Genomic DNA, 25,129 nt, shown 5'->3' with positions numbered 1-25,129 from the left:
CGCCTTATGAATCAATCAAAGTGATGGATTTTGAATCCTGTGTTTAATGCTTTGTTTACTGCAGGCGGTAAGTTTAAAGCACTCCTTATAAATGCCTCTCACCCAGTGCTCACCCGGTGGACCTGTTGCAAAGCCCTCTGGGATGGGGTCGTGTCCAGTTCTCTCAAAAACAACGAGCACTTCATAGCCATTAGGAGTCGGGAAAAAAACAAACAAACCCTGAAACCTGAATCCCGCAGCAGCATTCTCACTACACAGCGTGACTACGTTTGTCTCATACGGTCTATAACTACATGATAAGCAATCAATCTTGCATGGATGTTCACAATATGGCAGCCTTTTCTTCTGCCTCTTTGTGCCTTTAAACAACCTGTTCCACTTTATTTTTAGTCAAAAAATTTGTCAGTGAGGACAGCTGTCCCGAGCTGGTTTTCATCCCAAGTACCTCCCATTAAGGTCTTAGCCATATGCTTTTGACAACAAATTAGTCTCTGCTGGCAGCGTCTGACTCGTTTTGTTTTTTTGGGGTTTTTTTTTTTTTTTGCAAGCTGAGAATCCACTTCACCAAATTCTGTTTCGCACTCAAGGCTGCATTGCTCCAATAAAACCAGATGTTCCAGTGTGCTTACAGCCCACAGCACAACGGAATGAAGATCCAGCGGGTGTGGTGCAGCATATCAGATAAATCAAAACGCATCGGTGCGGAACCATCTCGCGGAAGAGTCAGTCCGCCAAGTCGTATCATTGCTACACGTCTGTCAAAGCTTCTGTGACCTTATAACGACCCTCTCTGCTTTGTGCAGTGATCACTAACCCCGTTCCCAGACATCTAACGACCTAGAGAATCCTGCTCCAAACCTAATCCGGCACAGCTGAGCTAGCTAATCAACTAGATGGATTATTTGGCGCAGGGGTGTTGGAACTGTTCTTGAGACTAAAGCCGGTTTTGCAACGTCGAATTTCAGCAGATTTAAAAAACAAAACAAAAAAAAAAAACAAGAAATTTACTACGTTTTACGTACTAAGATCTATCCAGGCTTGTGCAGAAAATGTGTCGTATAAACAGAAACATTCTTCAAAGTGAGCTTGAAGTAGAATGTTTCGGAAGTTTTGTTTATGTTTTGATGATGATAATAATTTATGTCTTTATTGGTCACGTATACATTATACATAGCATGTTTGGAAGCTGGGGTCAGAGTGCACGGGCAGCCATGATACAGCAGAGAGGGTTAAGGGCCTTGCTTAAGGGCCCAACAGAGGCAGCTTGGCGGTGCTGGAGCTTGAACCCCTGACCTTCCGATCAGTAACCCAGAGCCTCCACTGCTCCATTTTTTTGCCGTTATTTGTAGTCCTCTATTTGTAGCTGTGTCGTGAGTTTTGTGTAATCCTATGCCCATCCTCCTATTGATGCGCGTCGTGACAGCGGTCACTCTCAGACATTTTTTAATAAACATTTTCTGACAGGAGACGTGGGAAACATAAGTATACAGAATTAGTCAAGGCTATTACTTTACTGCCGATGACCAAACCTCGTCTTTCTATTCCATATTTGGATGGGAATTCTGTTCTCTTCAAGGCAGGCCTGAAAAGATCGTTATCTCACATAATATCACTCTATTTATAAATGTTTGCCAATAAGTCGAGTTAGATGTACCACTTCAAACACTGGAAATGAAACTCAGTGCAGAGATTCTGGTTTCAGAGATTAAGACTAATGCAGGATTGGCTTGCAATTAGAATTTAAAAAAAAAAAAAAAAGTGATACAGCACATTAGAGGATTAAAATGTTCAATGAGGTCTTATAAGAATCTAATCTCTGATCTAATCTAATCTCTTCTTCTAACACTGAGATAGTGTGTATGTCCCCAGAAAACAGCCCTGAAACAAACCTGAGCATGACATTTGGAATAGTGGTACCTTAATTGCTCTTTACCTTATATGTGCATATCGGATCCCTCTAGGAGGTCTAGTGCACTTTATAACGCTCTTCCTGTTAGCATACGATTCAGACTTTATAGCCTGGCCGTAGATGTCCGATTAGATCTACCGAATTATTATTATTTTTTTCATAATAAAAGTAAAAACGCTGTCTTTTATGCGCTTAAAGGCTTTTTTTGTTTACACAGTTGTCACGTAGTATAACAATAATGGGGCCTAGATGTTACTGTCTCACAGAAGCATTACACAAGCATATTGCAAACATACTGTATATTTGAAATTTTATGTTGCTTATTTTCAATCGTTCAATTTCGTGAAAAAATTGAAAACGGCTACTACTCCTGCTAATAATAATAATCGACAGTGTTTGTCTAATACTACCACTTACAGATAAACAGGTTAAAAAAATATCCGAAATCCGTTTCCAGGATTGAGTTATGTAATGTTTTAGAGATAATACAGTGTCAGAAAGCACATACGCAAGTTGTTAGCAACATTAGCCTTGTAGCTCTGACGCAAAATTAAATAAAAATATATACAGTAAACATGTCATGGGTGGATGGAAAAAATGACCCAGGGCCAAACTGTCCCTTTAAAGGTGGTAAGCTATATGAATCCTAATACAGTGGGAGAAATAACTAATACACCTGAATAACTTCATTTATGGATGGACTTTAATGTTGTGAATTCTTTATACTTCCAGATTTCTTGAGTTAATACCGATGTCCGGTGAAAATTTCACGTGAGTAACCTCGTCGGAAATATATTTACTGAAAAGAATGTTGACGCGCCTCAATCCTTCTTTCCCGCACTGTATTAATGAGAGCAGAAATGGTCACGTTCCGTTCAAAACCTTTGCACGTAACAAATTACAGACTACTAAGGCTTTATCAGAGGCAGGTAAGGTTTGAAAAGATATGCCAACCTGGCCAAATGTCACAGATATGTTGCAAAAACAGGACAAAGCCAAGGCAATTAAAGGCCTCCCCCAGTAATGTTCTCAAAGGACAGCTGAGCATGACACTGGTGATAAAGACTAATTATGTGGGGCTTGCTGTGATCAAATGAGGCCCGCTGCTTTTTACAGTCTCCTCCTAAATCATGTTGAACTGTACGTTCTCAGTGGTTACCTTTTCTCTATATGTCATCAACACCTAAAGTCGGATTAGCGCCTGTTTGCTTGAAGCATTCAGCCGGTGTACAGGTTTCTACTATTTTATCCCATGACAGCTATGCACTGACCGGATATCGTTTCAGTTAACGCTCAAGGATAATGATCAAAATGTTGTGACTGCCAAGATGCAACCACTGGACCCTTGAGCAATGCTCTTAACCCTCTTAAAGCTCCGTGGCTCCGTGCTATGTTCTCTTACAGAGAAAAGAATTCATTGCACTGTCCACGTGTACATGTATAATGGCATCAAAGTCTTTTTTTTTTACGCTCGTATAATTTTTTCAGTTTGTGAATAAGTTTGGCAGCGGTGTCGTGTCGTGTCGTGTGTGATGTGCTCGCGACGTTCCCTGTTAAAGTCCATCGCGACCTCGCGACAGCTTCCCGATCCAGCCACGAGAATGATTTCACTACGTTCTTCTTTTGTCGAATTCATTCTTAAAAGGCTAGCTGAAAAAAAAATATATCTAACACTTTAATATAAACCAAGTACGAAATGTTTTAGAGGACATTTTTGCCGAAAAGTGTTCATTTCCCCTATGTATGGAGACTTTTGTGACACCGTGTAGTACTACCGGCACACTCACCCTACATTCACACGAACAAGCGACAAGCTGCTTGTCGTTTGTCTCTCGTTCGCCATGTAGCGTTCGCCGTTTAAACGGGAATTAATCGGGAAGATAAGCATTTTGGACCGCGCATACCGTAGGATTGGTCCGAGAAATCGTTCGAGCCGATCGTGTGGATTTTGTGTGGATGTCAGCCCTGTGGAAGTCTAAAAAAAAAAAAAAAAGAGTCTCAATTCGAATGTCAGTCATAGCACTTTGCTTTGTCGTTTGCTGATGTCGCTGAAATCGTGGCTCTGTGTCACACACGTACATCATAGACATTGAATGATTGCCTGTCACTTGCTACTGTGAACACAGGGTTACACGACAAAGACTGAGATCTCCAACGTCTATTCAAGAAACTTTCTCTTGTTTTCTCTTGCACTCTGAATTGCCGCACTAAGTCCCGAGCTTCCAGGTTTAAACTCCAATTAAGACTGTTCGGAGAGTCTGACGTGGGATCGCACTTACAGGCTTGTGAGCTCTGGATCGAGTTATGAAAGCACCAAACACCTCTGTCATGACAACGTTTGGCTTGCATAAGATTTATGACCACATTCCCTTTTTGGCTCAAAGCATCATTTTACTTGTTTTTATGGTTTCTATGGTGTTGGCAATTGGCACAGCCGTCAGATCCCCTTGGCCTTTAGTTTTCCAAGCATCATATGAAGACAGACCTTGTGTTGCCATAAAACGGTGCCCAGTCTTGTGTGGGAAGCTGATGAATCCAGTGGAAATGCGATAACATTTGCTTATTACACCTAAATCTTGCTCATTTACTTGCACTGCATCTTGGATATTTCCTTCATGATTTCCTCAAAGCTCTTTTGTGCTTATGGGAGATAATAAAGTAGCTGGCTAGAATAATATTAGCTTCCATGGTAATTGTTCATGGTAACAGACTCCTCCTGTTGGTAAGAAAATAGAACAATGACCCCTTTAAATTCGGCGGTAGCACAGCCAGACAAACAATGCAGAAGCCTCATGTTAATACAGGCTAGCTGTTTCAGTGATTTTAATAGGATCAGCAGCTGGGCTGATAAAAACAGATTCTGAGGGAGGAAAAGATACACTGACTGTCCAGAATGGCTCAGGAAACTTCTCTGCATCTTCTCTACATATCAATTATTCTGCAGGACTGGAGACGCCCAAGTGAGTATCATTTTGAATATATATATATATATATTCATCCCGCAGGATGAATATGGTAACCCCCTGGAAATACATAAATAAGTGACTCATCTAATCAGCCAGGCGGCATACAATTTTTAATTTCGTTTCCCACGTCTGCTCGTCACTCATCTTTCTCTATCCGTTAGAACATCCTATATGGGGATTTAAATTGAAATGTGACTTTTACAGAAACACCAACTCATAGTTATAGTAATAAAAAATCTAAATGAAAAATTAGTGTACCACCCTGGAGAGGTCAGCTGAGCTATAAATAAACCCCTATATCCCTGCTGTCTCTCATAATTCACATTTTATGTGTCAGTGGTTTTCTTTGCAAGTGCAAAGGCTCACTGAGCACGAATGATCTCTCCTGATTCCAGGTAGCCGATATACATGGTTGTCTGGTCTCCAGTTCGGCGCTATCTTAAGCACTAGCAGTTTGTGCAATACAAAATTAGCTCCCAGTCTGCAGAGCGTGAATAGGTATGTATATGTATAATTGCGTCTTTCCATGGTACACTGATCAAATGAAAATAGGAAAAGTGAGCTCCTACAAGCACTGGGCATTAAACAGTGCAGGGAAATGACTCTTACCCAACATCCAAAAGGACTCTCCTGGCATTTTAACGAAACAGGAGGATAGTGGCTAAATTCCATTTGCAAATAATGAGCTCGGCTTCAACGCTCCTTGTCTCAAGGGCATCCAAATTGCTATTACATTTAAAAATTGGAGCCAATGACAAGCACATAGCAATTATTTAAAAAAAAAATAATAATAATCTAAGCAGGAACTGTTCTGGTTACAAACAGCCCTTTGTCTTAGAAGGTGTCGAACAAGGAATAGCTATCAAGCTCTGAAATTAATCAACACGTATTAAGGCCCAGTTGGCATCACATATTGGGAACAGTTTCACAAATGTCAAAAAAAACCAAAAACTGCAGTGTCAGTCCATGCATGCCAACCACGGACAATCTGCTGCTTGTAGAATCAGCTGTGTTGACAATGAAAGCCATCGTGGTCATTGCTGAAATTTCAGAAGACCATAATGAGGAGAAGAACCATAACGAGGACACCAACTGACCGGACTCGACCGATCAAACTGCCGATTTCTTCTGAGGTTCTGTCCTACATCACAAAAACTATGCTCATACTGGAGAGTTTTGTCCTTTTTCTTCACTCGCCTTACTCTAAATTTAGTCACAGTCATTTCCATCGTCTGTCTAGTGGCAAGTGGAATTAGGTCTGTCCCTGTTTAAGATGTTTTCGACTCTGAGCTAATGTATTTTCTGCCTTTACCTCAGGTCAAAGCAATCACACCAGATTGCCAAGTCCTCTCAAATTCCTCTGGTACACTACATTAAAATGGAGACAAGAAAGGCCCTGTATGGTATATAGACCAGCTGGGATTTATACCTAAAGTCTATAGCGCTAGGATCCAAAACTGCCACGCAAACCATCTCATGAGAAAACGCGAAAGCAAAAAGCAGCACGTGATTAAAAACACATCAAATATGTAAGGATTATGATGGACGACATTTGGAGACATGACCATGCTGACTTTGGTTGGGAAGCAGCACCAATGCCTTGACTGAAACAAGGTTCCAAAGCAAATGCTTAGTAATATGTATTCTATATAATGTACTAACAAAAATCTTCACACGCTCATCCGAGCATACCCACACACCTGGCAGTGCTGGGGATACTGATGGTAAAAGATAACAGGTTATTGGTGAATATACAATCCTAATGTGATCCATCTGGTGCAAATGCATCATTTAAACAACTCATGTTCTGAAGGATTCTTGATTGAATTGGTGATCTGAGCTTACATCTATTATCCTACATCTATCAAGGTGCAAGCAGTGACATCAACAGAGGCTCCTGCCCCAATCTCCAGCAACAATGCTTCCAATATGGTCATGGAAAAAAGACAAAATGCTGTTGGTTGAACTTTCTCCATTTCTAGGATGCAGAGTGCAAACATACACAGTAGACATACAGTACGTTGCCTATGTCGAGTATATATATATATATATATATATATATATATATATATATATATATATATATATATTTAAGATCATGTTTGTAACCAGGCCAATCGCACATCACAAACCGGACTGCTGTGAATTCCATACACCACAGTCGTCAGATCTGTAATCTTACAAACTCATGACTTAAGATCGCCTCATTAATCTCACATGATCCGCTATTAATGAGGTTAATGGTGTGCTGCATCCTCCGAAATCCCAACCAGCAGAATGTGTTCTTAGTAATGAATATGCACAGACAGATATAAACACTGAGCAAAAAGCAGCTGCCACTGTTTCAAACAGAAGAGATGTGCAGGTGCAATGCCTTTATATGTAAGACGGAGTGTGCCATCTTACATGAGAATGTGTGCCGTTTACTGTGGTCGTCGATTACATAGTGACATAGTGTAGTGAATAGCTCTCTACTCCAGAGTCAGTCCGTACAGGATTTCGCTTTTTGAGTTGTTGTTTTTTTTTGTCATTATTGTGGCCAAAAGTTCTTGATTTTGCTGCTTGCTTTTCTTTCTTCTTCTTCTTCTTCTTTCAAAATCTGCGATTTGTGCTTCTTCACTCAAATCGGCGAAATCGCAACGGCATGAAATTGTTTCGCGCGGACTTTCGCAGTCATGTCCGTCGGTTAATGAGACATCTTAGGTATACTCATGGCTGAACGCGCGTTGTTATGACGTCACGTGACGCGTCTTGGAACGAATTTTTCGTCGAGTTTGAAAAATCGCGAGCCCCTCCGAACGTTGCGGAGTTTGCTTGATTTTGTGTTCGTTTCTGCCATCGCAAACTGGCAACATCCAGGAGGGACTGCAGAGTATAGAGTCTATTATTAGGATAATAATGATTATATGGTGTGATTCCATGGCCTCATGCCAATGGCAGAACAAATACATGACACGGCCTCGTTTGTGAGAATCACGGGCTACTGTGTCAATTTTATGCTTCCTTTCTATGTATGTACATGCATGTGTGTTTCTCTAAGTGTGTGTGTGTAAACACAAATAAGTATTACTTGCTCTTTTTTCCTGCCTTTTTTTAATTTATTTTATTTTAAATAAAGCAATTTCCTTTTGTCTCCATGGTAGTTTAAATCAATGCCCCCCATTCCTTCATGTCAGTTCCTCTCACTGGCTATTTGTAAGGCCACAACATGTTACAACCCGCGGCCATTATGAGTGCACAGTCTATTGCTGTGAATCACAGCCCATGAATAAATACAGCATTGCAATTGAGGTCAATAGGGAAGTAATTCCCGTTTTCATCTCTCTCACCCACCACCCCCCACCTCTACCTCCATTTCCATCTCCATCTCCTCGGATGGAGAATCGGCCTCTAATGGAGTCCGTTATCAGTCTCCACTATTAAATCGAGCAACCATGAGAAATACATTAAATAATAATAACAACAACAACAACAACAATAATAATAATAATAATAATAATAATAATAATAATAATAATAATAACATGCATTATATTTTTGACATATAGAAAAATACATATTATTGTAAGCATAGATGAATGGTATTGCATTGTAGTTCTGGGAGCGTGTGTGTGTGTGTGTGTGTGTGTGTGTGTGTGTCAGCTGGAATGACATTGCGCTTACCGACTGCTATCCAGAGTGAAAAAAGCCCCGCGCGCTCGCCTCCCCTCCTCTGATTAAAGCCCGCTCTTCATACAGGAGCTGAATCCGTTAAGCATCTCTAACGATCTCCGCCGAAAACCCGCACCGTTCTGGTGAGACACCGGCGAGCCGAGGCGTATAAAGCATCCGACACACATCCGGCAGGAGAGGAAACGATCTGGGGAAAAACTGCGGAGAGAGAGAGAGAGAGAGAGAGAGAGAGAGAGGTGTGTGTGTGTGTGTGTGTGAGAGAGAGAGAGAGAGAGAGAGAGAGAGAGAGAGATGAGAAAGGGAGACAGCTCTCCTCCTCCTCCTCCTCCTCCAGTGCTGCTGTAGCATCTCCTCTCCTCTCCTCCACCTCACTGCAGCAAATCAAGCCGAGATACTACAGCGACATCTGCTGCTCACATCTAGCGCATCTCCTTACGGTTGCCAGATTGTGCAGTACATTCCAATATCCTTTACTGTTCTGGAAAATGGCGTTAGACTGGTAGATCTGACTCTCTAGGCTATATGTTCCGTGCTGAAAAACAAACAAACAATAGAAATTTGTAATGGTTTGAATGGGAACTGTATCGGTTTGAATGGAAACTGTTATAGTAAGCTGCCTGTGTGTCTCTACTGGTAATTCGTTGGCTTCTATTGGTGGCGTGTTATGTCTAGTGGATACCATTAAGGACCAATAATGGTAATGTTTTAATAGTAAACAGCTGATGGTTTGTAATGGTATCCATTTTGGAAATCGTTAGAATTCCTGTGATGGTTTCTATTTTTGTTTGTTTGTTTGTTTGTTTTCAGCAGGGTTTTGTTGATTTTTGTCGTTGTTGTTGTTTGTCATTTTATTTCCATTTATACTGCCATTATATATCTCATCATAGAGTTGGTCATATTTTACAGCACATTGGGACGGTTTTTTTAAGCGTGTATCGACACTCCAATCTGGCAACCCTGAAGCATCCTCCCCACCCTAGTCTCTCAGTAGCTAGGCGTGCGAGATGTGTAACCATGGCAACGCCCAAACCCGCATACTACCCTACTAAATAGTATCTGATATACTAAACAGCTTCTGGCTGGTTGCCATGACCACGTGAAGTATGCATACTACCCTGCTAGGTCGTATGCTACGTCCAAATAGCATCATACCATACTAGATTGCTATACCTGTCATTAGTAAAATACAGTTTGGACATAGGCTACTACTTAGTATGCTTGGTATGCTCGTTTAGACCTATTATGACCTTTGTAGTTTGGTATATTCTTGACTTTTATATTATTTTGGAATTAAATTCGGAAGTATTTTCGGTGTAAGGGGGTAGGTATGATCGGCATTGGTAAAGCTTATTTTAAAAAAAATTAAGCAATTAAAAAACAATAACAACAACAAGACATTTTCAATGGAGCACAAAACATTTGTGGCACAGTAGATTGAAATTATAGACATGCAGATTAGCATATTTATGTCAGTACCATGCCCACAATGTGAGCACCGGTTCAGTGAATCCTGTCATTTGTTCAAAATGTATCCTTTCTTCCTTTATTTCCACTATACCAGTAGTTAAATCAGTGATCAGGGACAATGGAAGTGCAGGCAAAATGCTGAATGATGTCATGTGCGACAGGCAGTGTCCTATCAAAACAGCTCGAATGCCCAGCAGAGCCTGGTCTTACCCATCGAGAGGCAAACGCCGTGACCACACTTCAGCTAAAGATCAATGCTCACTCTCTGTGGACTGGATGCACAAAAAGCCATTCACTCAGTGACCTTGAGCAGAAGATTAGAAGATGAAAGGAATGGATTTAGGCCACAGTCCCCAGCCCCCTGCAGCTATTCTAACTTCACTACAGTGGGTGATGGGTGCTGTTGAATTATACGTAGAGCTGTAGAAAGAGAATGCAACACAAACATGTGGAGAAATAACAGCTAGGATGCAGCTATTGTGATTTCTATTATGTTCACATCCACATGTCGCAACTTTCACAGTGCAAGGCTTCCTGCTTACTTCCTCTCTGGGTAGCAATACTTTCTTGCCTGTGGATTACAGTGACACTAGGCATGTGTAAGCTCAGGTTTGTGGTTAGTGTGTCTGTCTGAGTGTCTAGGTACCCAACGATGTTGTATGGGCAGCAGTTTGAATAGATGTGGTGACTGGTTTCATGTTTCAGCGTTTAAATTTTAAATTTAAAACTATATATGTATATATATATACAGTTGTGCCCAAAAGTTTGCATACCCCTTGCAGAATCTGCTAAATGTCTTGTGATGGTTCTTCATGAGTCCTTTGTTTGTCCTGAGCAGTTAAACCGCCCGCCGTTCTTCAGAAAAATCCTCCAGGTCCTACACATTCTTTGCTTTTCCAGCATCTTCTGCATATTTGACCCCTTTCCGACAGCGGCTATACGATGTTGAGATCCATCTTTCCATATATGTATATGTGGTCTGATGCAGTTATGCGGTTAATGCAGTTTGTAGCACATATAACCTATCAGAGACTGGGCTTCCTGGTTTCACTGCACAATAACAGGATCTTTGCTACAAATCCAGGTTTCTAATCAAGAAATGTAGACTCTTTTAAATAGTGCTTTATTCTTCCTTAACAACACAAAGGCACAACTGCCAAAGGAAACCTTTTATAATGAATTAACACGAGTGCAGGCTGCAGCAACGGATGCAGTATGAGATAGCCTTCATTATCCACAGTGCTCCAAATGCAATAATGATTAAATGAGTCTCGAAAGACGAGCGCTTTCTTTACATTCACAATGTGCAGCCAAGATAGGGAAGTTTACAGTCAAAGCCGCTGTGCTTATACGGCCACACGGAGAAATACGTTCGGCTCTTTCTCATATAATCCATCCAGTAATGTTCTCTTTCATGCACTGTGTATTTTTTTTTTGTCCTGTGCATTAATTCATCTATTTTGCATTCATCTGACAATACTGTATTATTTGTACCTTATGGCTTGATACTGCTCTTGCTGTGGCTCTTGATGAAAAACATCAGATGAAAAACATGAGAGATGAGGATCAGTAATGAGAATATTCATAAGAAACTGCACATGCTATACAAATGATGATACACTTTATACATGAATATAGTTAGTAAGTGTTTAAACAACAAAAAAAACAACAACAACAACATCATAATAATAATAAATAGATTTGATCTGTGGTATGCAAACTACCGTATGTCTGGTTTCCACTGATATTCAGTGAATGAAAACAGCTTTAATCCCCAGTGGAGTCTCAGTGCATGCACCAGTTGGCTGTACAGTGAATTACTAAGCAGCTGTTATTGAGTGGCATCAGTGTAGTTCAGGCCTAATGAAGGATCAGGTTTGAGGGTGAAAGATGTGGTAATCAGGCTAATTACAACAGAATCAGTGCTATTGCCATCTCATCTCCTCATCTCTTAGGTTGCATACTTGGTTAGGTGCATTTCCTGGAGCCCCATATTATTCCAATATTGACATAACAGGAAATGTGTATTAAAATAAACAACAAACAGAGTGAAAAAGGAAGGTGAGACACTTAAAACTATCGGGCGTTTCTGCACAGGAAAACGGGTTTTATAAACAGTAAACACAGCCATAACATTAGGAATTTGTTCTCTTCGGCCAAACCATTAGACCATTTTACTTTGATTTGATGTGTGCTCCTATAAAGAAAAGTGATAAGCACTCATCTGCTACATTGATGGCTCATATATATATATATGTGTGTGTGTGTGTGTGTGTGTGTGTGTGTGTGTGTGTGTGTGACATATTGTGGTTACATCAAAGTGTCACATGGTGGCACTGGACTAAACACTTACACGCTTCTTGCACCAGCCAATATCACACAAGACATTTGGACTTATGTCCTACATTAAAATAGTGCACAAGTTAATACACCCCATGTGCATAACTTCTGCACAACTTCTGAACAGCTCTTAAGTCTGTTGTAAGGTCTGAATGACGATGTGGTCAATTTCGGTATCAAATCCTTCACCGCGTGTGCTTAACTCCACTCCGAATATGGCCCGTAGTAATGTGTTTTTTGATGGCACGCTACAAGTTTTAAACATTCTTCACATCTTTTGCCGGCTGTAGTTTAAGCAAATTCAATGATATGGCTCATGGGTGAGAGTTATTACTTATATATTACTTTTGAGCCAGGGAGTGAAGCTCACACTTTGATGCGACCTGATCTATTTGTTAAATAAACAACATTTTCTGTCCAGGCAAAAGATGATTACTGTAAAAGCCCAAGACGAGATTTTCAAAGGCCTAAGACTAGTTGTTTAAAGGCCCAACACAAGGTGATTACCTTTCATACTCTATATGGCCAAAGATTTGTGGACACCTGACCATTACACCTATATGTGTTTCTTTCCCAAACTGTTGCCACAAATTTGCAAGAACTTATATATATATATATATATAAAACCCCAATTCCATAAAAGTTGGGACACTGTGTAAAATGTCAACAAAAACAGAACGCAATGATCTGCAAATCTCACAAACCCACATGTCATTCACAATACAATATGGAAAACACAGAAAATGTTTAAACCGAGTAAATGTACCAATTTAAGAAAAAAAAAGAAGGTCATTTTGAATTTAACGGCCGCAGCACGTCTTAAAAAGGTCGGGACGGGGGCAACAAAAGGCTGGAAAAGTAAGTGTTACTAAAAAGAAACAGCTGGAGGAAAATTTTGCAACTAACGAGGATAAATGGCAACAGGTCAGTAAGATGATTGGGTATAAAAAGAGTATCTCAGAGAGGCAGAATCTCTCAGAAGTAAAGATGGGATGGAATCTGGATGGAAGCATAAGTTGCTGTAAAACCTGTATATATCATTCAGCATTGATAGTGCCTTTCCAGATGTGCAAGCTGCCCATTACATAGGCATACGGAATATCATATGGGTTTATGAGATTTGCAAATCATTGCATTCTGTTTTCATTTACATTGTACACACACACAAACACACACACACACACACACACACATATATATATATATATATATATATAGAGAGAGAGAGAGAGAGAGAGAGAGAGAGATTTTAAAAATCATGAATTACAACACATTTTGTACATTTTGTTGTAAGAAGGTCGCCACACGCTGCTGCCAGCAAACACTAGCATGTCAAAGCAGCTGAAAGCTGTGACAGCCAGAAAAACCTCATTGACTTTTTCAAGTCCTTGCCAATATGTGCATACATAGTAGATCCTGAAGGCCTGGTATGGCACAAAGCAAATGAGCATGATCAGCACAAAGCACAGGCTCTTGATCTGAGCCCAGAACTCTTGATGAGCCAAAGAGGCTTTCCCATGCTTTCGGCACACGCACCACAATATGTAACACTGACATGAGGCCAAGATCAACCAGATCAACAGCACCACAACGCAGATGATGTAGTTCAGCACTTTCACATTTGTATTGTTCAGAGCAATTCCAAAGGCAAAGCACTGAGCGTTATTACTAGGTGTTCCTGATCCATAAAAGATAACGGTAGAAGGGGGAATGATAGCCAAAATGATGACCCAGATGGTCACACTGGCTATTACAGCATGCAGATCTCGGTAGAATTCCAGTCGGTGTCTCCATTGAAAGTAAGCCAGGTATCGTGTGCACAGTATGATGGCGTAGAAGATGAAGCTGAGGTACATGTGCACATGAAGCATGCTGCTGACCAGCTTGCAAAAGATGAAGCTTAGTTTCCAGTGAGTGGAGGCATAATAGTAGACACGGAAGGGTACAGTGAGGAGGAAGATCACGTGCATCACCAGCAGGTTGATCACTGACACTCTGGTGACAGACAGCATGTTGGACATAAGGGTGGTGCTCATCATTATCACCCCGATGATCCCGCCAATAAAGACAAGCACGTAGAGAACCACCAGGCTGATCCTGTATTCGTCCGGTAGGGTGGCATTTGTCCCGTTGCTTTCGCTCCTAAAAAAGACAATAATCAGGCAGCGTTTGTCATTACTTGGTATACACAGCTTGAGTTGCCTTACTATTGAAGAGGTTGTATTTGTAAATGGCATTTTAGAATGTGGCCTTATACAGTAGGGTGACGGTAGAAAATATATCACTTGAAACACGTGTAATAGATGACCAAGAACTCTCAATGAGATATGTAAAGAGTAAAATGTGAAAAATGGAGAACTAGAACATACACACTGATCTATTTTATTGTTTCTATTATTATTATTACTATTATCTTATATCATATCGTAATACAATACACAGAACTTAGTTCCAGTTGAAGTTTGATCAGAGTCAAGACTGATTAGGCAAACATGCTCATGCTACTATACTATAGTAATAATAATAATAATAATAATAATAATAATAACTTTAGTAACTATAGTGATCAAAACAAAAATGTTGTTTTTACTGCCCTCATACCTGTAATATTAAGTGTGGGTGTTTCGTTGGAAATTTTCATTCGTGAAATTTTACTGTGGGAAGCAGAAGTGACAGACTTCCCTTACTGCAGACTTCCTTTACTGCAGGCTAACGCAGGTTGCTGAATGTTTGTTCTAAAGAATAGATGGCGATATGAATAACAAAGAATGCTGACATGACAGCATTGCCAACATTCATTTCACATAAAGAATACTAACTGAGGTACTCAGTTTCAGAACAAAACTAAAACATTATGTAGTATTAAATATATTTTGTGGAATTCTGTGTTTGGTTTATGCCGGATGTAACCGGACTCCTGTCTTCCAAACAGTTCTACATTCACCTCATCAGTCCACAGAACATTCTCCCAAAAGGTTTGAGGATCATCAAGGTGTGTTTTGGCAAAATTCACACGTGCGTTAATGTTCTTCTGGATTAGCAGTGGTTTTCACCTCGCCACTCTTCCATGGATGCTATTTTTCCCCAGTGTCTTTCTGATAGTGGAGTCATGAACAGTGACCTTTATTGATGTAAGAGAGGTCTGTAGGACCTTTTGATGTTGTCCTTGGCTCTTTTGTGACTTCCTGGATGAGTAGTCTCTGTGCTCTTGGAGGAATTTTGGAAGGACGGCCACTTCTGGGAAGGTTCACTACTGTGCAGGGTTTTTCCATTTGGAGATAACGGCTCTCACGGTGTTTATTTGGAGTCCCAGAGCCTTTGAAATAGTTTTGTAACCCTTCCCAGACTGATGTATTTCAATCACCTTCTTCCTCATCATTTCTGGAATTTCTTTCAACTTTGGCGTAGTGTGTTACTGGGTAAGATCTTTTAACCAACTTCATGCTGTTGAAAAAGTTCTCCTTAAGCATAGATGTGATTGAACAGGGTTTGCAGTAATCAGGCCTGGTTGCGTGTAGTCCAGCTGAACTCCATTATCAATGCAGTTTCACAGATTTGGGGAATTAGTAACTAGGGGGGCAAATACATTTTCACACAGGCCCAGTTGGTACTGGAGAACTTTTTTGCTTCAATAAACAACATTATCATTTAAAAACTGTATTTTGTGTTTACTCAGGTTGCCTTTGTTTCATCTTAGATTTTTGTTTTCATTTCTGAAACAATTTAGTCTGAGATTTTGAGATTTACACAAAAACAAATACTTTTTCACAGCACTGTGAAAAAAAAAAAATATATATATATATATATACAGTATATATAGATAGATAGATACACACACACTGTATACGCAGTTCTATTGTGTTCATTTAATATTCAAGTCAATCTTAATATTATGATACCATTCATCCATCCATCCATCCATCTTCAACCGCTTACTCCTTTTCAACCTGGAGCCTATCCCAGGGAGCATCGGGCACAAGGCGGGGTACACCCTGGACAGGGTGCCAATCCTCACACTCACACACCCATTCATACACTACGGACACTTTAGACACGCCAATCAGCTTTGGACTGGGGGAGGAAACCGGAGTACCCAGAGGAAACCCCCACAGCACGGGGAGAACATGCAAACTCCGCACACACAGAGCCACGGGAATCGAACCCCCGCCCCTGGTGGTGTGAGGCGAACGTGCTAACCACTAAGCCATATATCATATAATCCATATAAGCCATAATCATATATCATATATAGTATTATAATATTATTCAAAAGGGGGACCTTTACTAAAAATGAATAAATAAATAGATACATACAATAAACAATATTTTCTTTTTTTTTGTTATTTTCATTATGTCCAAGCATAACAATGCCCGCTATTACACAAAGATATAACGCAAACAGAATAAAAACACACTGTGCATTAGATTCATCACCTAAAATGTTCTTGATTTTCTTTTTCTAAACAAACTCATTCCACAGTGCTTGCTTGTGTTTTCATGTGTTTAATCCATCCTCATATACGTTCCTCTCATTACTACACACCTTTCCTATTAATCTCTCTAGAGCTGTTGATTAATTTAGCAAAATGCTTTAAGATAAACAAATGACTCATATACAGGGTTAAAAAAAAAAAAAAAAAAAGGGTCGAGCTAATTAACTCTGATTCGTCTTTTCCTGATCGTACGTTCAACATGTAATGGTATATTTTAGATATCAGTGTATTATAAGATAAAACAACACAATTGTATTGATATGTTTTAAGTTAGAGATTGAGACACAAGTATAACACACTTTTGCAATATATAATGTATTTACCATATATATTTCACTTTAAAAATGACTCACCCATTCATATTTGAAGTACTAGTTTATGCTTTCAATTCAACGCAAAAAATCAGTCAGTATAGCACTTCTCTCTCCTGTGCCAACCCTCACAAACTTGAGGAAGTGTAATGAGATTAAAGATTAACAAAGGCATGCCGTACACAAAGGGAATGATTTTCCACCTTTGCGAACTTTACACCCTATCCAAATGAAGGGAGGTCAACACGCTAGTCTTTCCTTTCAGAACAGCTTGTTACAGTTTAACGAATAACGACATAAAACCCGTGGTACAAGGAACCAGAAAGGAAACTTGAGACACTCTAAAGTTTCCTCTGATGCAACTTCAGTGTAGAGATCATTAGTTAGACAATACGAGGAAAAAGCAGCGTACAGTACATCGCAATCTTAACAACAGCTTAAAGGTACACATTACTAACATGTATCATCCAACTTTATTGCTGTTACAATAGGGATACATGGAAAATAAATGCAGCCGGAATTTTTATTTTAGTTTATTTTTTGTCTATTCACGTTACACGCCGGAGTATCAAGTTGGGGTAACCACGGACAATCGACTGTCCGTTTCCTCTCACATTGCTAATCTGATACGCTCATGTCGATTTCTCCTTCAGAAGGATTCGTCCATTTCAGTGGGGTTGAGGGTCAGGGCTCTGTGCGGAAGTTCTTCCACTCCATCCTCGGCACACCAGGTCTTAACGGACCTCGCTTTGTGCACAGGGGCATTGTCATGCTGGAACATGTTTGGGCCTCTTAATTCCCGTGAAGGGAAATTGTAATGCTACAGCATACAAAGACATCCTATGGAATTGTGTGCAACAGTTTAGGGAAGGAACACATGGATGTGATGGCCAGGTGTCCACATACTTTTGGCCACACAGCACATATATGTGTATGTATATAAGTTCGTGGAGGCAGATAGCGGTATTAACAATCCAATTCAGCAGAGGTCAATAACAGTCAGGGGTCGAACGTCAGGCAAACCGCAATGCAGGGCAATCAAAATAAGGGATAGCAATAAAAAAAATATGGAAAGAGGAATAATATACAGAGAACACTCAGAAACGCACACTGGCGGGACAAAACCTCATTTATTGTGTTAATAATAGTGCTTAATCCTGGTCAGTCTTGGCGGATGTTGAGCCTATCCCGGAAACTCTGAGCGTATAAAACAGCAATACGTCCTGGTTGTGGTGCGAGTTTATTGTAGAACACCATTCACACACACACACACACACTCACATCTCAGGCCAATTTAGCCTAGTCAGTTCACCTGCATGTTTTTGGTAGGTAGGAGGAAACTGGAGAACCTGCAGGAAACCCACACAGACAATAATCCAAGCTCAGAATCAGCCCAGAAACCACGAACACTGCTTACAGTATCTCCATGTGGTATAAATACTCAGAAAGTAAATGAGGACACTAACAGGAAACATGTGAGTTCAATAGACCAATAAGTGGGAGTGAGTTAATGCCCTGGATTAGATTATGCATTCATGAATTGGCAGTGGATTTGGATGTGACAGTAATAGAGTAAGTAATGTGGCTAAATGGTCTCCATACTTTAGTTTTTGTTTTTTTTTGTTTTGTATAAAGAGAATTAACATAAGCCTAACATAATCCTTCTTACTTTCATAACACTCTTTTGTTTCTTAGTTATTCTGTACACTTGGCTGCAACGTACCAAATGTTCTGCACTGCATACAATAAATAACACCATTCTTCAATTAATTTTTTTATTCTAATGTCTTAAAACATTCATGAATATACTCTATTATTGAACTATTTCAGTATTTCACAGACACCTGGCATCCCATCTATTCAGATATTGCCGTGTACTTGTAAGCAAGCCCTGCTCAAATTTATCTGATTTCACTGGGAGTACGGTGTGGGGGATACATGGCCGCTTCTGGAAAGCACACTAGCTTAATGAACAGTGGGCCAGTGGTTTTGAACCCTCCATTAGAGATTAGCTGTGGATTAGCTGAACACTAATCCAGACCAACACATGGCACGTCACACTCTGAAAGCGTGTGCAAGCATTTTCTGTCCATAGATGTGTTATTTTCTGCTGTGAGAACAAGATGGCCAACATATATACACTAAGGTAAACTGAACTTCTGCATATTACTGTATGTTCTGTGTAGTATTAAGTATTATTATTAAGGGATGGACAGCCACAAAAGTCTATATGATATATTTGTGTGGGTTCTTTTAGGAGTAGTTTTAGACTGTAAAAATGAATGTATTCAGCTGCTCATTTTCCATCATCATCTTGTGTTAGGGCATTTTTCTTTGGCGAGTGGTCTTCCATGGTAAGACTTGATGGCAAAACGGTCATCATTACAGGAGCCAACACTGGCATTGGGAAAGAAACCACAAGAGATTTAGCAAAAAGAGGTAAGAATCATATTCATTTCTTGACAGTGTACTACACTTGCAAAGATCAGTGGTCCACAACCCTGTTCCTGGAGATCTACCTTCCTGAAGACTTTTAGCTCCAACCTGACCATCTAATCACTGCCTTAAGACGTTCTTGATCAACTGAAACAGGTGTTCGATTTTGGTTGGAGATGAAACCTGCAGGAAGGTCGATGTCGAGGAAGAGGGTTGGTGAGCGCTGCTTTAGATCATAAAGTAATCGGACAGCAGCTAAGCAAGAAATACACAAGAAGAGAAAAGTCACGATTGTTTAATCGCAACCGTTACATGACGGCTAGTCAGGTTTTGTAGTTCTGTCTCGTAGGGGCCAGGATCATCATGGCTTGCAGAGATATTGTCAAAGCTGAAGCGGCACAGAAAGAGATTGTTACAGAGTCAGGCAACCAAAACGTCATTATCAGGAAACTAGATCTGGCAGACACCAAATCCATCAGAGCGTTTGCAGAGGTCATAAACAATGGTGAGTGAAGATTGACTACAACCTCATGTGATGTGGTTTATGGAATGACATCTGTAGCTGTAAGAAGCTTGTATGTACTGTAACATATATCGATACATAATACTTTTTTATAATGAGAAATATTTTTAAAAAAAAATACAAAATTGGACACATATTATTCTCTTTTACCTGTTCAGAGGAGAAGCAATTACATATTCTTATAAACAATGCTGGAGTCATGATGTGCCCCTATTCTAAGACAGCCGATGGCTTTGAGATGCAATTTGGAGTCAATCATTTGGGTAAAATATTTTTTTTTTGGTTTCTTTTCATCTAAGCTGAAGCTCAGACCTATAGTATTTCATAATTCTACATTAATCGTTGGCTTATTTGATAATGTTTCTGAAAAATCTCTTAATGCCAGGTTATGTAAATGCAGATCAATTTAGTTTGTGCTAGCTCTGACAGTACCGATACTGCCACCTTCTAGGCCACTTCCTGCTAACTCTGCTGCTGATCGATTTGCTGAAAAAGTCTGCCCCGTCAAGAATCATCATCCTGTCCTCCATGGCTCATAGCTGGGGCACCATTAAACTGGACGACATCAACAGTGAGAGGAGTTACCACAGCAGGAGGGCGTATGGACAGAGCAAGCTAGCAAATATCCTCTGTGCTCGATCCCTGGCCAAAAGACTTAAAGGTGGGTTTGACATGCTAAAGTGATGCCTTTAATAATAATGCTAGCATTATTATCGTCATCAGATTGATCAATTGATTACAAATTTCCTTCTGATATATAATAATTTACCTCAACAGTCAGCAAGAGACAGTTAATTACAACAAAAAGCAAAAAAAACCCCAAAAAGAGTCATTTGAAAATTCACTTCACGCTGTACTATATCGAAAACACATTATTAACACATTATTTGATGTTTTGCTTTGCGAATTTGACTTATTTTTGAAAATATACACTCATTTCAAATCTGATGACTGCCACACACTCCAAAAAAGTTGGGACAGTCGAATGTTTACCGCTGTGTAACGTCACCTTTTCGTTTAATTCAGCTTTATTCCTCTTATACCACAGCAATTTGCCAACAACTACAACTTTTATCATCCATTTGATTCATTTTCTGTTACATTAAATAATGGGGAATGCCTGCGAAACAAGTTATTGTCACTTATGTATGTCATATCAACAGCTGTAAACAATCATTCTCTCACCAGCCTCTCTTTTGAACTCTCTTAGGGTTAATAAGACAAATATTACAGCTTGTCAAGTTAGCAAGAAACACCTTAACACTGTAACATCTTTCATCCTGAAGGACTTTCCAGTGTCAGAAAACTTAAAAATTAGAGCTTTTCATCAAAGCACTGACACTGGAGACTTCAAAACTACAAGCGAAATAAACCTCTCTTTACGGACTACTTCACCATATCAATATTTACAAATGTTTTGCTATACAATGCGTCTGCCATATAAATCCCTGTGTCAGTTGTTTGTATAGAAATGATGAAATGGGCATTAATATAAACCATATAAAGCAGCTGGACCCACTGTACTGTCACGTCCTTCTGACCGATCAGAAGCGAGCGTTCAATAGCATTATATAAATATAATGATTGTATGTGTACTGTATATTGAACAGACACAGGAGTGACAGTGTATGCTGTCCACCCAGGCATCGTTCGCACTGAACTAAAGAGGCACATGAACCTTGGGCTCCTTTGCATGTGGAAAATGGTCAGGCCTTTCACTAAGACGTCAGTGCAGGGAGCTCAGACTTCAATCTACTGCGCTGTGGAGCCAGCCCTCGATTCACACAGTGGCGGCTATTTCAGGTGATTACGTTCCCATATGGTTTGCTAATTGTCTCCGGGTGTTTTACTAAATCTCAGAGGTATAATTGTGCCCATGGTACACTTGTGCATGAAGTGTAATCATCGATCATGGTGTGATCATTTTCCTTTTTGCCACTTTACAGCAACTGCAGACCTGCAAGTTGCACAAGAGCTGCTAGAGACGATGGAATGGCACAGAAGCTGTGGGACCTCAGTTGCCAGATGCTTGGCGTGAGCTGGGAATGAATGTAAAAATGTTTAGGCATAGACACACCGGCCACTTTGTTAGGAACCATCATGGGCCACGTGCATAGTAAGAAAAGCCTCATATTTCTGAGACAACCCATTATTATTGTAATTGAGATCAAATGAATGAATGAATTAGCAGCCCAGTTAATATTTGCTACAGGGGTGGCACGACAGCTTTTTTGACAGCTTTCGCGGTTAGGGCAGAAAGACATAGCTTTTGCCATTTTTGGGACTATTTAAGACATATTTTCCTAGTTACCTAATTAATACATTCCAGATTCCTGATGTTATCAGATAAAACAGATACATTTAGCCATGTGTTTGGCAAGAATTGATAAGAGCTAAACATTCGTAGAAGGTCACAAGAGAAGTGTGTAACGCATGATAGAGATGGGGTTTATTTTAATAAGAGGTTTAAGGTTAAAATTTCAGCAATATTTATGGGGAGTATGGTGGTGTACCTCAGACCTCCAGGGTATCTGTTTCAGTCGTGAGCTGTCTGCATGGATTTCTTCTGGGTTGTCTTGTTTCTTCCCACTTCCCATAGACATGTTAGTGGGAGGGCTGTCGACACAAAATTAGCTGCAGTCTATCTACAGCAAGCGGTGCTGGAGCAAGGCCAGGAAGCTAGTGAAGGACCTCAGCCAGCAGAGAATGAGGAGAAGCTTCTTACCACAGGCTGTTCGGGGACCTCAACCAGTACAACACCTAGGACTAGAGCTTGGACTTTTTTGCACAACACCCACACCTGTATATTACATTCCTCTTAATATACCCGTTTTACTCCATATTTATAAATATTTATTAGATATGTTGGCAATTTCACTACAACTATCTTAGCCTGATGTTGCACAGTATTATACGGCACAAACAACTGCACATGATTCCAAATATAGCCATACATGTTATATCCCTTTCTACCCAAGTATACAAGTAAAATTCTGGTTTATATCAATACTATTTTATGATACAGACGGAATTTAAGTTGAATTTGAAATGACTCCTCAGTGTGTATTTCCGCCTCCCACCCGATGTTCCCTGAATACGCCCCGGCTGCGACCCTGACCAGGATAAAGTGCTTACTGGAGATGTATTAATAAACGTAACAATATCTAAAGGTGTTTCTACAAGGAAAACCTTGCAGAAAATGTGATTCTAATAGTGAGATGGTCTTTGTGGCTATGTATTCAGACAATCTAGATCAGTGGTGGTGAACCTGTTCGGCATGACGAGCCGGAAAATTTCACGTGTGTCAGTAAGAACGGAGCAATGCTTTGATTTCACTTGTTTGAGTGTAGAAAAAAAATGATTCACAGACGTAAGTTGTCCCATTGGGATATCACTCTATCGGCACAATCTTTTAAAACTCCAATATTCCTTCCCTCAGAACACATTTAAGTCCATCGTCCTTAAAAAGAAACACTGTTTCATCTTCCACTAACGGGGCTTTTAAACCGTCTGATTCAGCAGTGAAAGGGATGATGAGAAATGCAATCTGTGGCCTTTTTTGCTGGAGGTTGCAGAATTTGTCCTCAAAACCCTGCTGGAGATTTTCTAGCGGTGTTGCATACCGTGCAGTACTCCGTTTTACAACCTCTGCTGGAAAATGTGTGAACTCTCCCTTTTATATGTGTGCCTTGAACAGCTTGAGTTTGTTGACAAATGTGAAAACACTCTGCACCAAATCAGGCAGCATCTTTAACTCCACTTGCAGACACACATTCAGAACGTTCCGATAACGCAACCGTGCATGTCGACCAAAAATGCCAAATCCAAAATGCACTGGGGGTCATGCAGCTCAGGATGATCCTTATGGTTCTCTGCAAGGGACAGCTTCACCGGATTCAAAAGTTTATGTGTAATAAAATTCTCTGTTGATTGAAATTAAATAATTAATTTCTTTTTAAAGTTACTCTTTGTAATTATTCAAATCATAGGGCACAATCACATACACACTCACACACCCATTCATACACTACGGACACTTTGGACACGCCAATCAGCCTACCATGCATGTCTTTGGACTGGGGGAGGAAACCGGAGTACCCGGAGGAAACCCCCGCAGCACGTTGTAAGGATCCGGCTAGATCCTCACGGGTTTCTCAGGAAAGTGAATATAACTCAGCCGGACATAAAGTGAAACTGTTGTTCTTCGTTTATTACATTAAAGGATACCATAGGCTTACGCATGGTTACAGGTCGGTCATTATAAGAGGTTTAACCGTGTAAAACATCCCAAAAATGGTTACCTTAACATGAGACCGGGTGTCAGCACACAATGTGGAGGTCACAGAGAGAAAGAGAGCAGGGTGGCGACCCCGCCCCTTGACCCCACATGACATCATCATAGCCGATCATTACATATCCCCCCACTTAAAACAACGGCTGTCCTCAGGCCGTAACATAAAGGAAACTTAACAGCACCTAGGTGCCTGTGTGACAGCTGACATAAGTAGGGCTACAGAAAGCAGTACCATTAATTTGCCTGTTCCACATAACTATAGTCCAACATTCTGCAACAAGAACAGCATTCCTTTTTTTTCAATGTGCATTGAATTAACATTTTCAGAACTTCACACTTGCTTGAAATAATAACGTAACATCAAAACCTCAAGGTACGTAGGCATTAACAGTATTTTAAAAACAAAGCAGTATGTCACATTACCCTATTAAGAAACGTTCACTTCTGTAAGACAATAGACTGCCAAACCAATATAAGGCCTTCACAGACATAGCATTAAAAAAAAATAAAACAGAATAAGACCAGAGAATGAGAAAAACTGAAAACATATCACTTCAATATAAAATTAGAGGAACAAAATAAGGATTTGTCCAACTGTTAACCTCCCAGTTACAGGTAACCCTTGGTGTGTGCCTAGGGCGAAGGGCGTATGAGTGCGTCCCTGTGTGAGTGGGCTGTGTATGCATGTGTGTGAGGTAAGGAACCTCTGCATGCCTAG

The 25,129-nt window shown here is 40.1% G+C and overlaps 3 protein-coding genes across 3 annotated transcripts in view; 1 reads left to right on the top strand and 2 right to left on the bottom strand.

The window, feature by feature from the left end:
* The window catches only part of ctnnd2b (catenin (cadherin-associated protein), delta 2b), an 83,811-nt gene extending 75,100 nt beyond the window's left edge, over window positions 1-8,711 (bottom strand). Inside the window, exon 1 of the mRNA XM_053628177.1 lies at window positions 8,539-8,711. The gene's annotated coding sequence lies outside the window, so the exon portion shown is untranslated. The remainder of the gene's footprint in view (window positions 1-8,538) is intronic.
* A 2,325-nt stretch (window positions 8,712-11,036) lies between these two features.
* LOC128609605 (probable G-protein coupled receptor 141) lies at window positions 11,037-17,422 on the bottom strand. Its single transcript, XM_053628179.1, has 2 exons — window positions 17,201-17,422; window positions 11,037-14,496 (listed from the first exon to the last, which is right to left on the bottom strand). The coding sequence occupies exons 1-2, from the start codon at window positions 17,206-17,208 to the stop codon at window positions 13,611-13,613; spliced, it is 894 nt and encodes a 297-aa protein (XP_053484154.1). The 5' UTR covers window positions 17,209-17,422; the 3' UTR covers window positions 11,037-13,610.
* A 2,004-nt stretch (window positions 17,423-19,426) lies between these two features.
* Window positions 19,427-22,500, top strand: si:dkey-94e7.2 (uncharacterized protein LOC100141353 homolog). The gene is made up of 6 exons (XM_053628181.1): window positions 19,427-19,597; window positions 19,944-20,099; window positions 20,276-20,380; window positions 20,569-20,778; window positions 21,728-21,920; window positions 22,064-22,500. Exons 1-6 carry the CDS (start codon window positions 19,441-19,443, stop codon window positions 22,164-22,166), a joined length of 924 nt encoding a protein of 307 aa, XP_053484156.1. The 5' UTR covers window positions 19,427-19,440; the 3' UTR covers window positions 22,167-22,500.
* Window positions 22,501-25,129: the final 2,629 nt, after the last annotated feature.

This window comes from Ictalurus furcatus, chromosome 7 (genome assembly GCF_023375685.1).
Source record: "Ictalurus furcatus strain D&B chromosome 7, Billie_1.0, whole genome shotgun sequence".
Taxonomy (NCBI): Eukaryota; Metazoa; Chordata; class Actinopteri; order Siluriformes; family Ictaluridae; genus Ictalurus; species Ictalurus furcatus.
Note: the sequence above shows the minus strand (reverse complement) of the source record. Positions and strands in the feature narration are given on the sequence as shown.

Excerpts from the sequence above, each read along its gene's own strand:
- si:dkey-94e7.2 (XM_053628181.1), top strand. The coding sequence starts at position 19,441 with ATGTATTCAGCTGCTCATTTTCCATCATCATCTTGTGTTAGGGCATTT. Across the intron at positions 20,100-20,275 it reads TGCAGAGGTCATAAACAATG|AGGAGAAGCAATTACATATT; the intron begins GTGAGTGAAGAT and ends TTACCTGTTCAG. Across the intron at positions 21,921-22,063 it reads CACAGTGGCGGCTATTTCAG|CAACTGCAGACCTGCAAGTT; the intron begins GTGATTACGTTC and ends GCCACTTTACAG.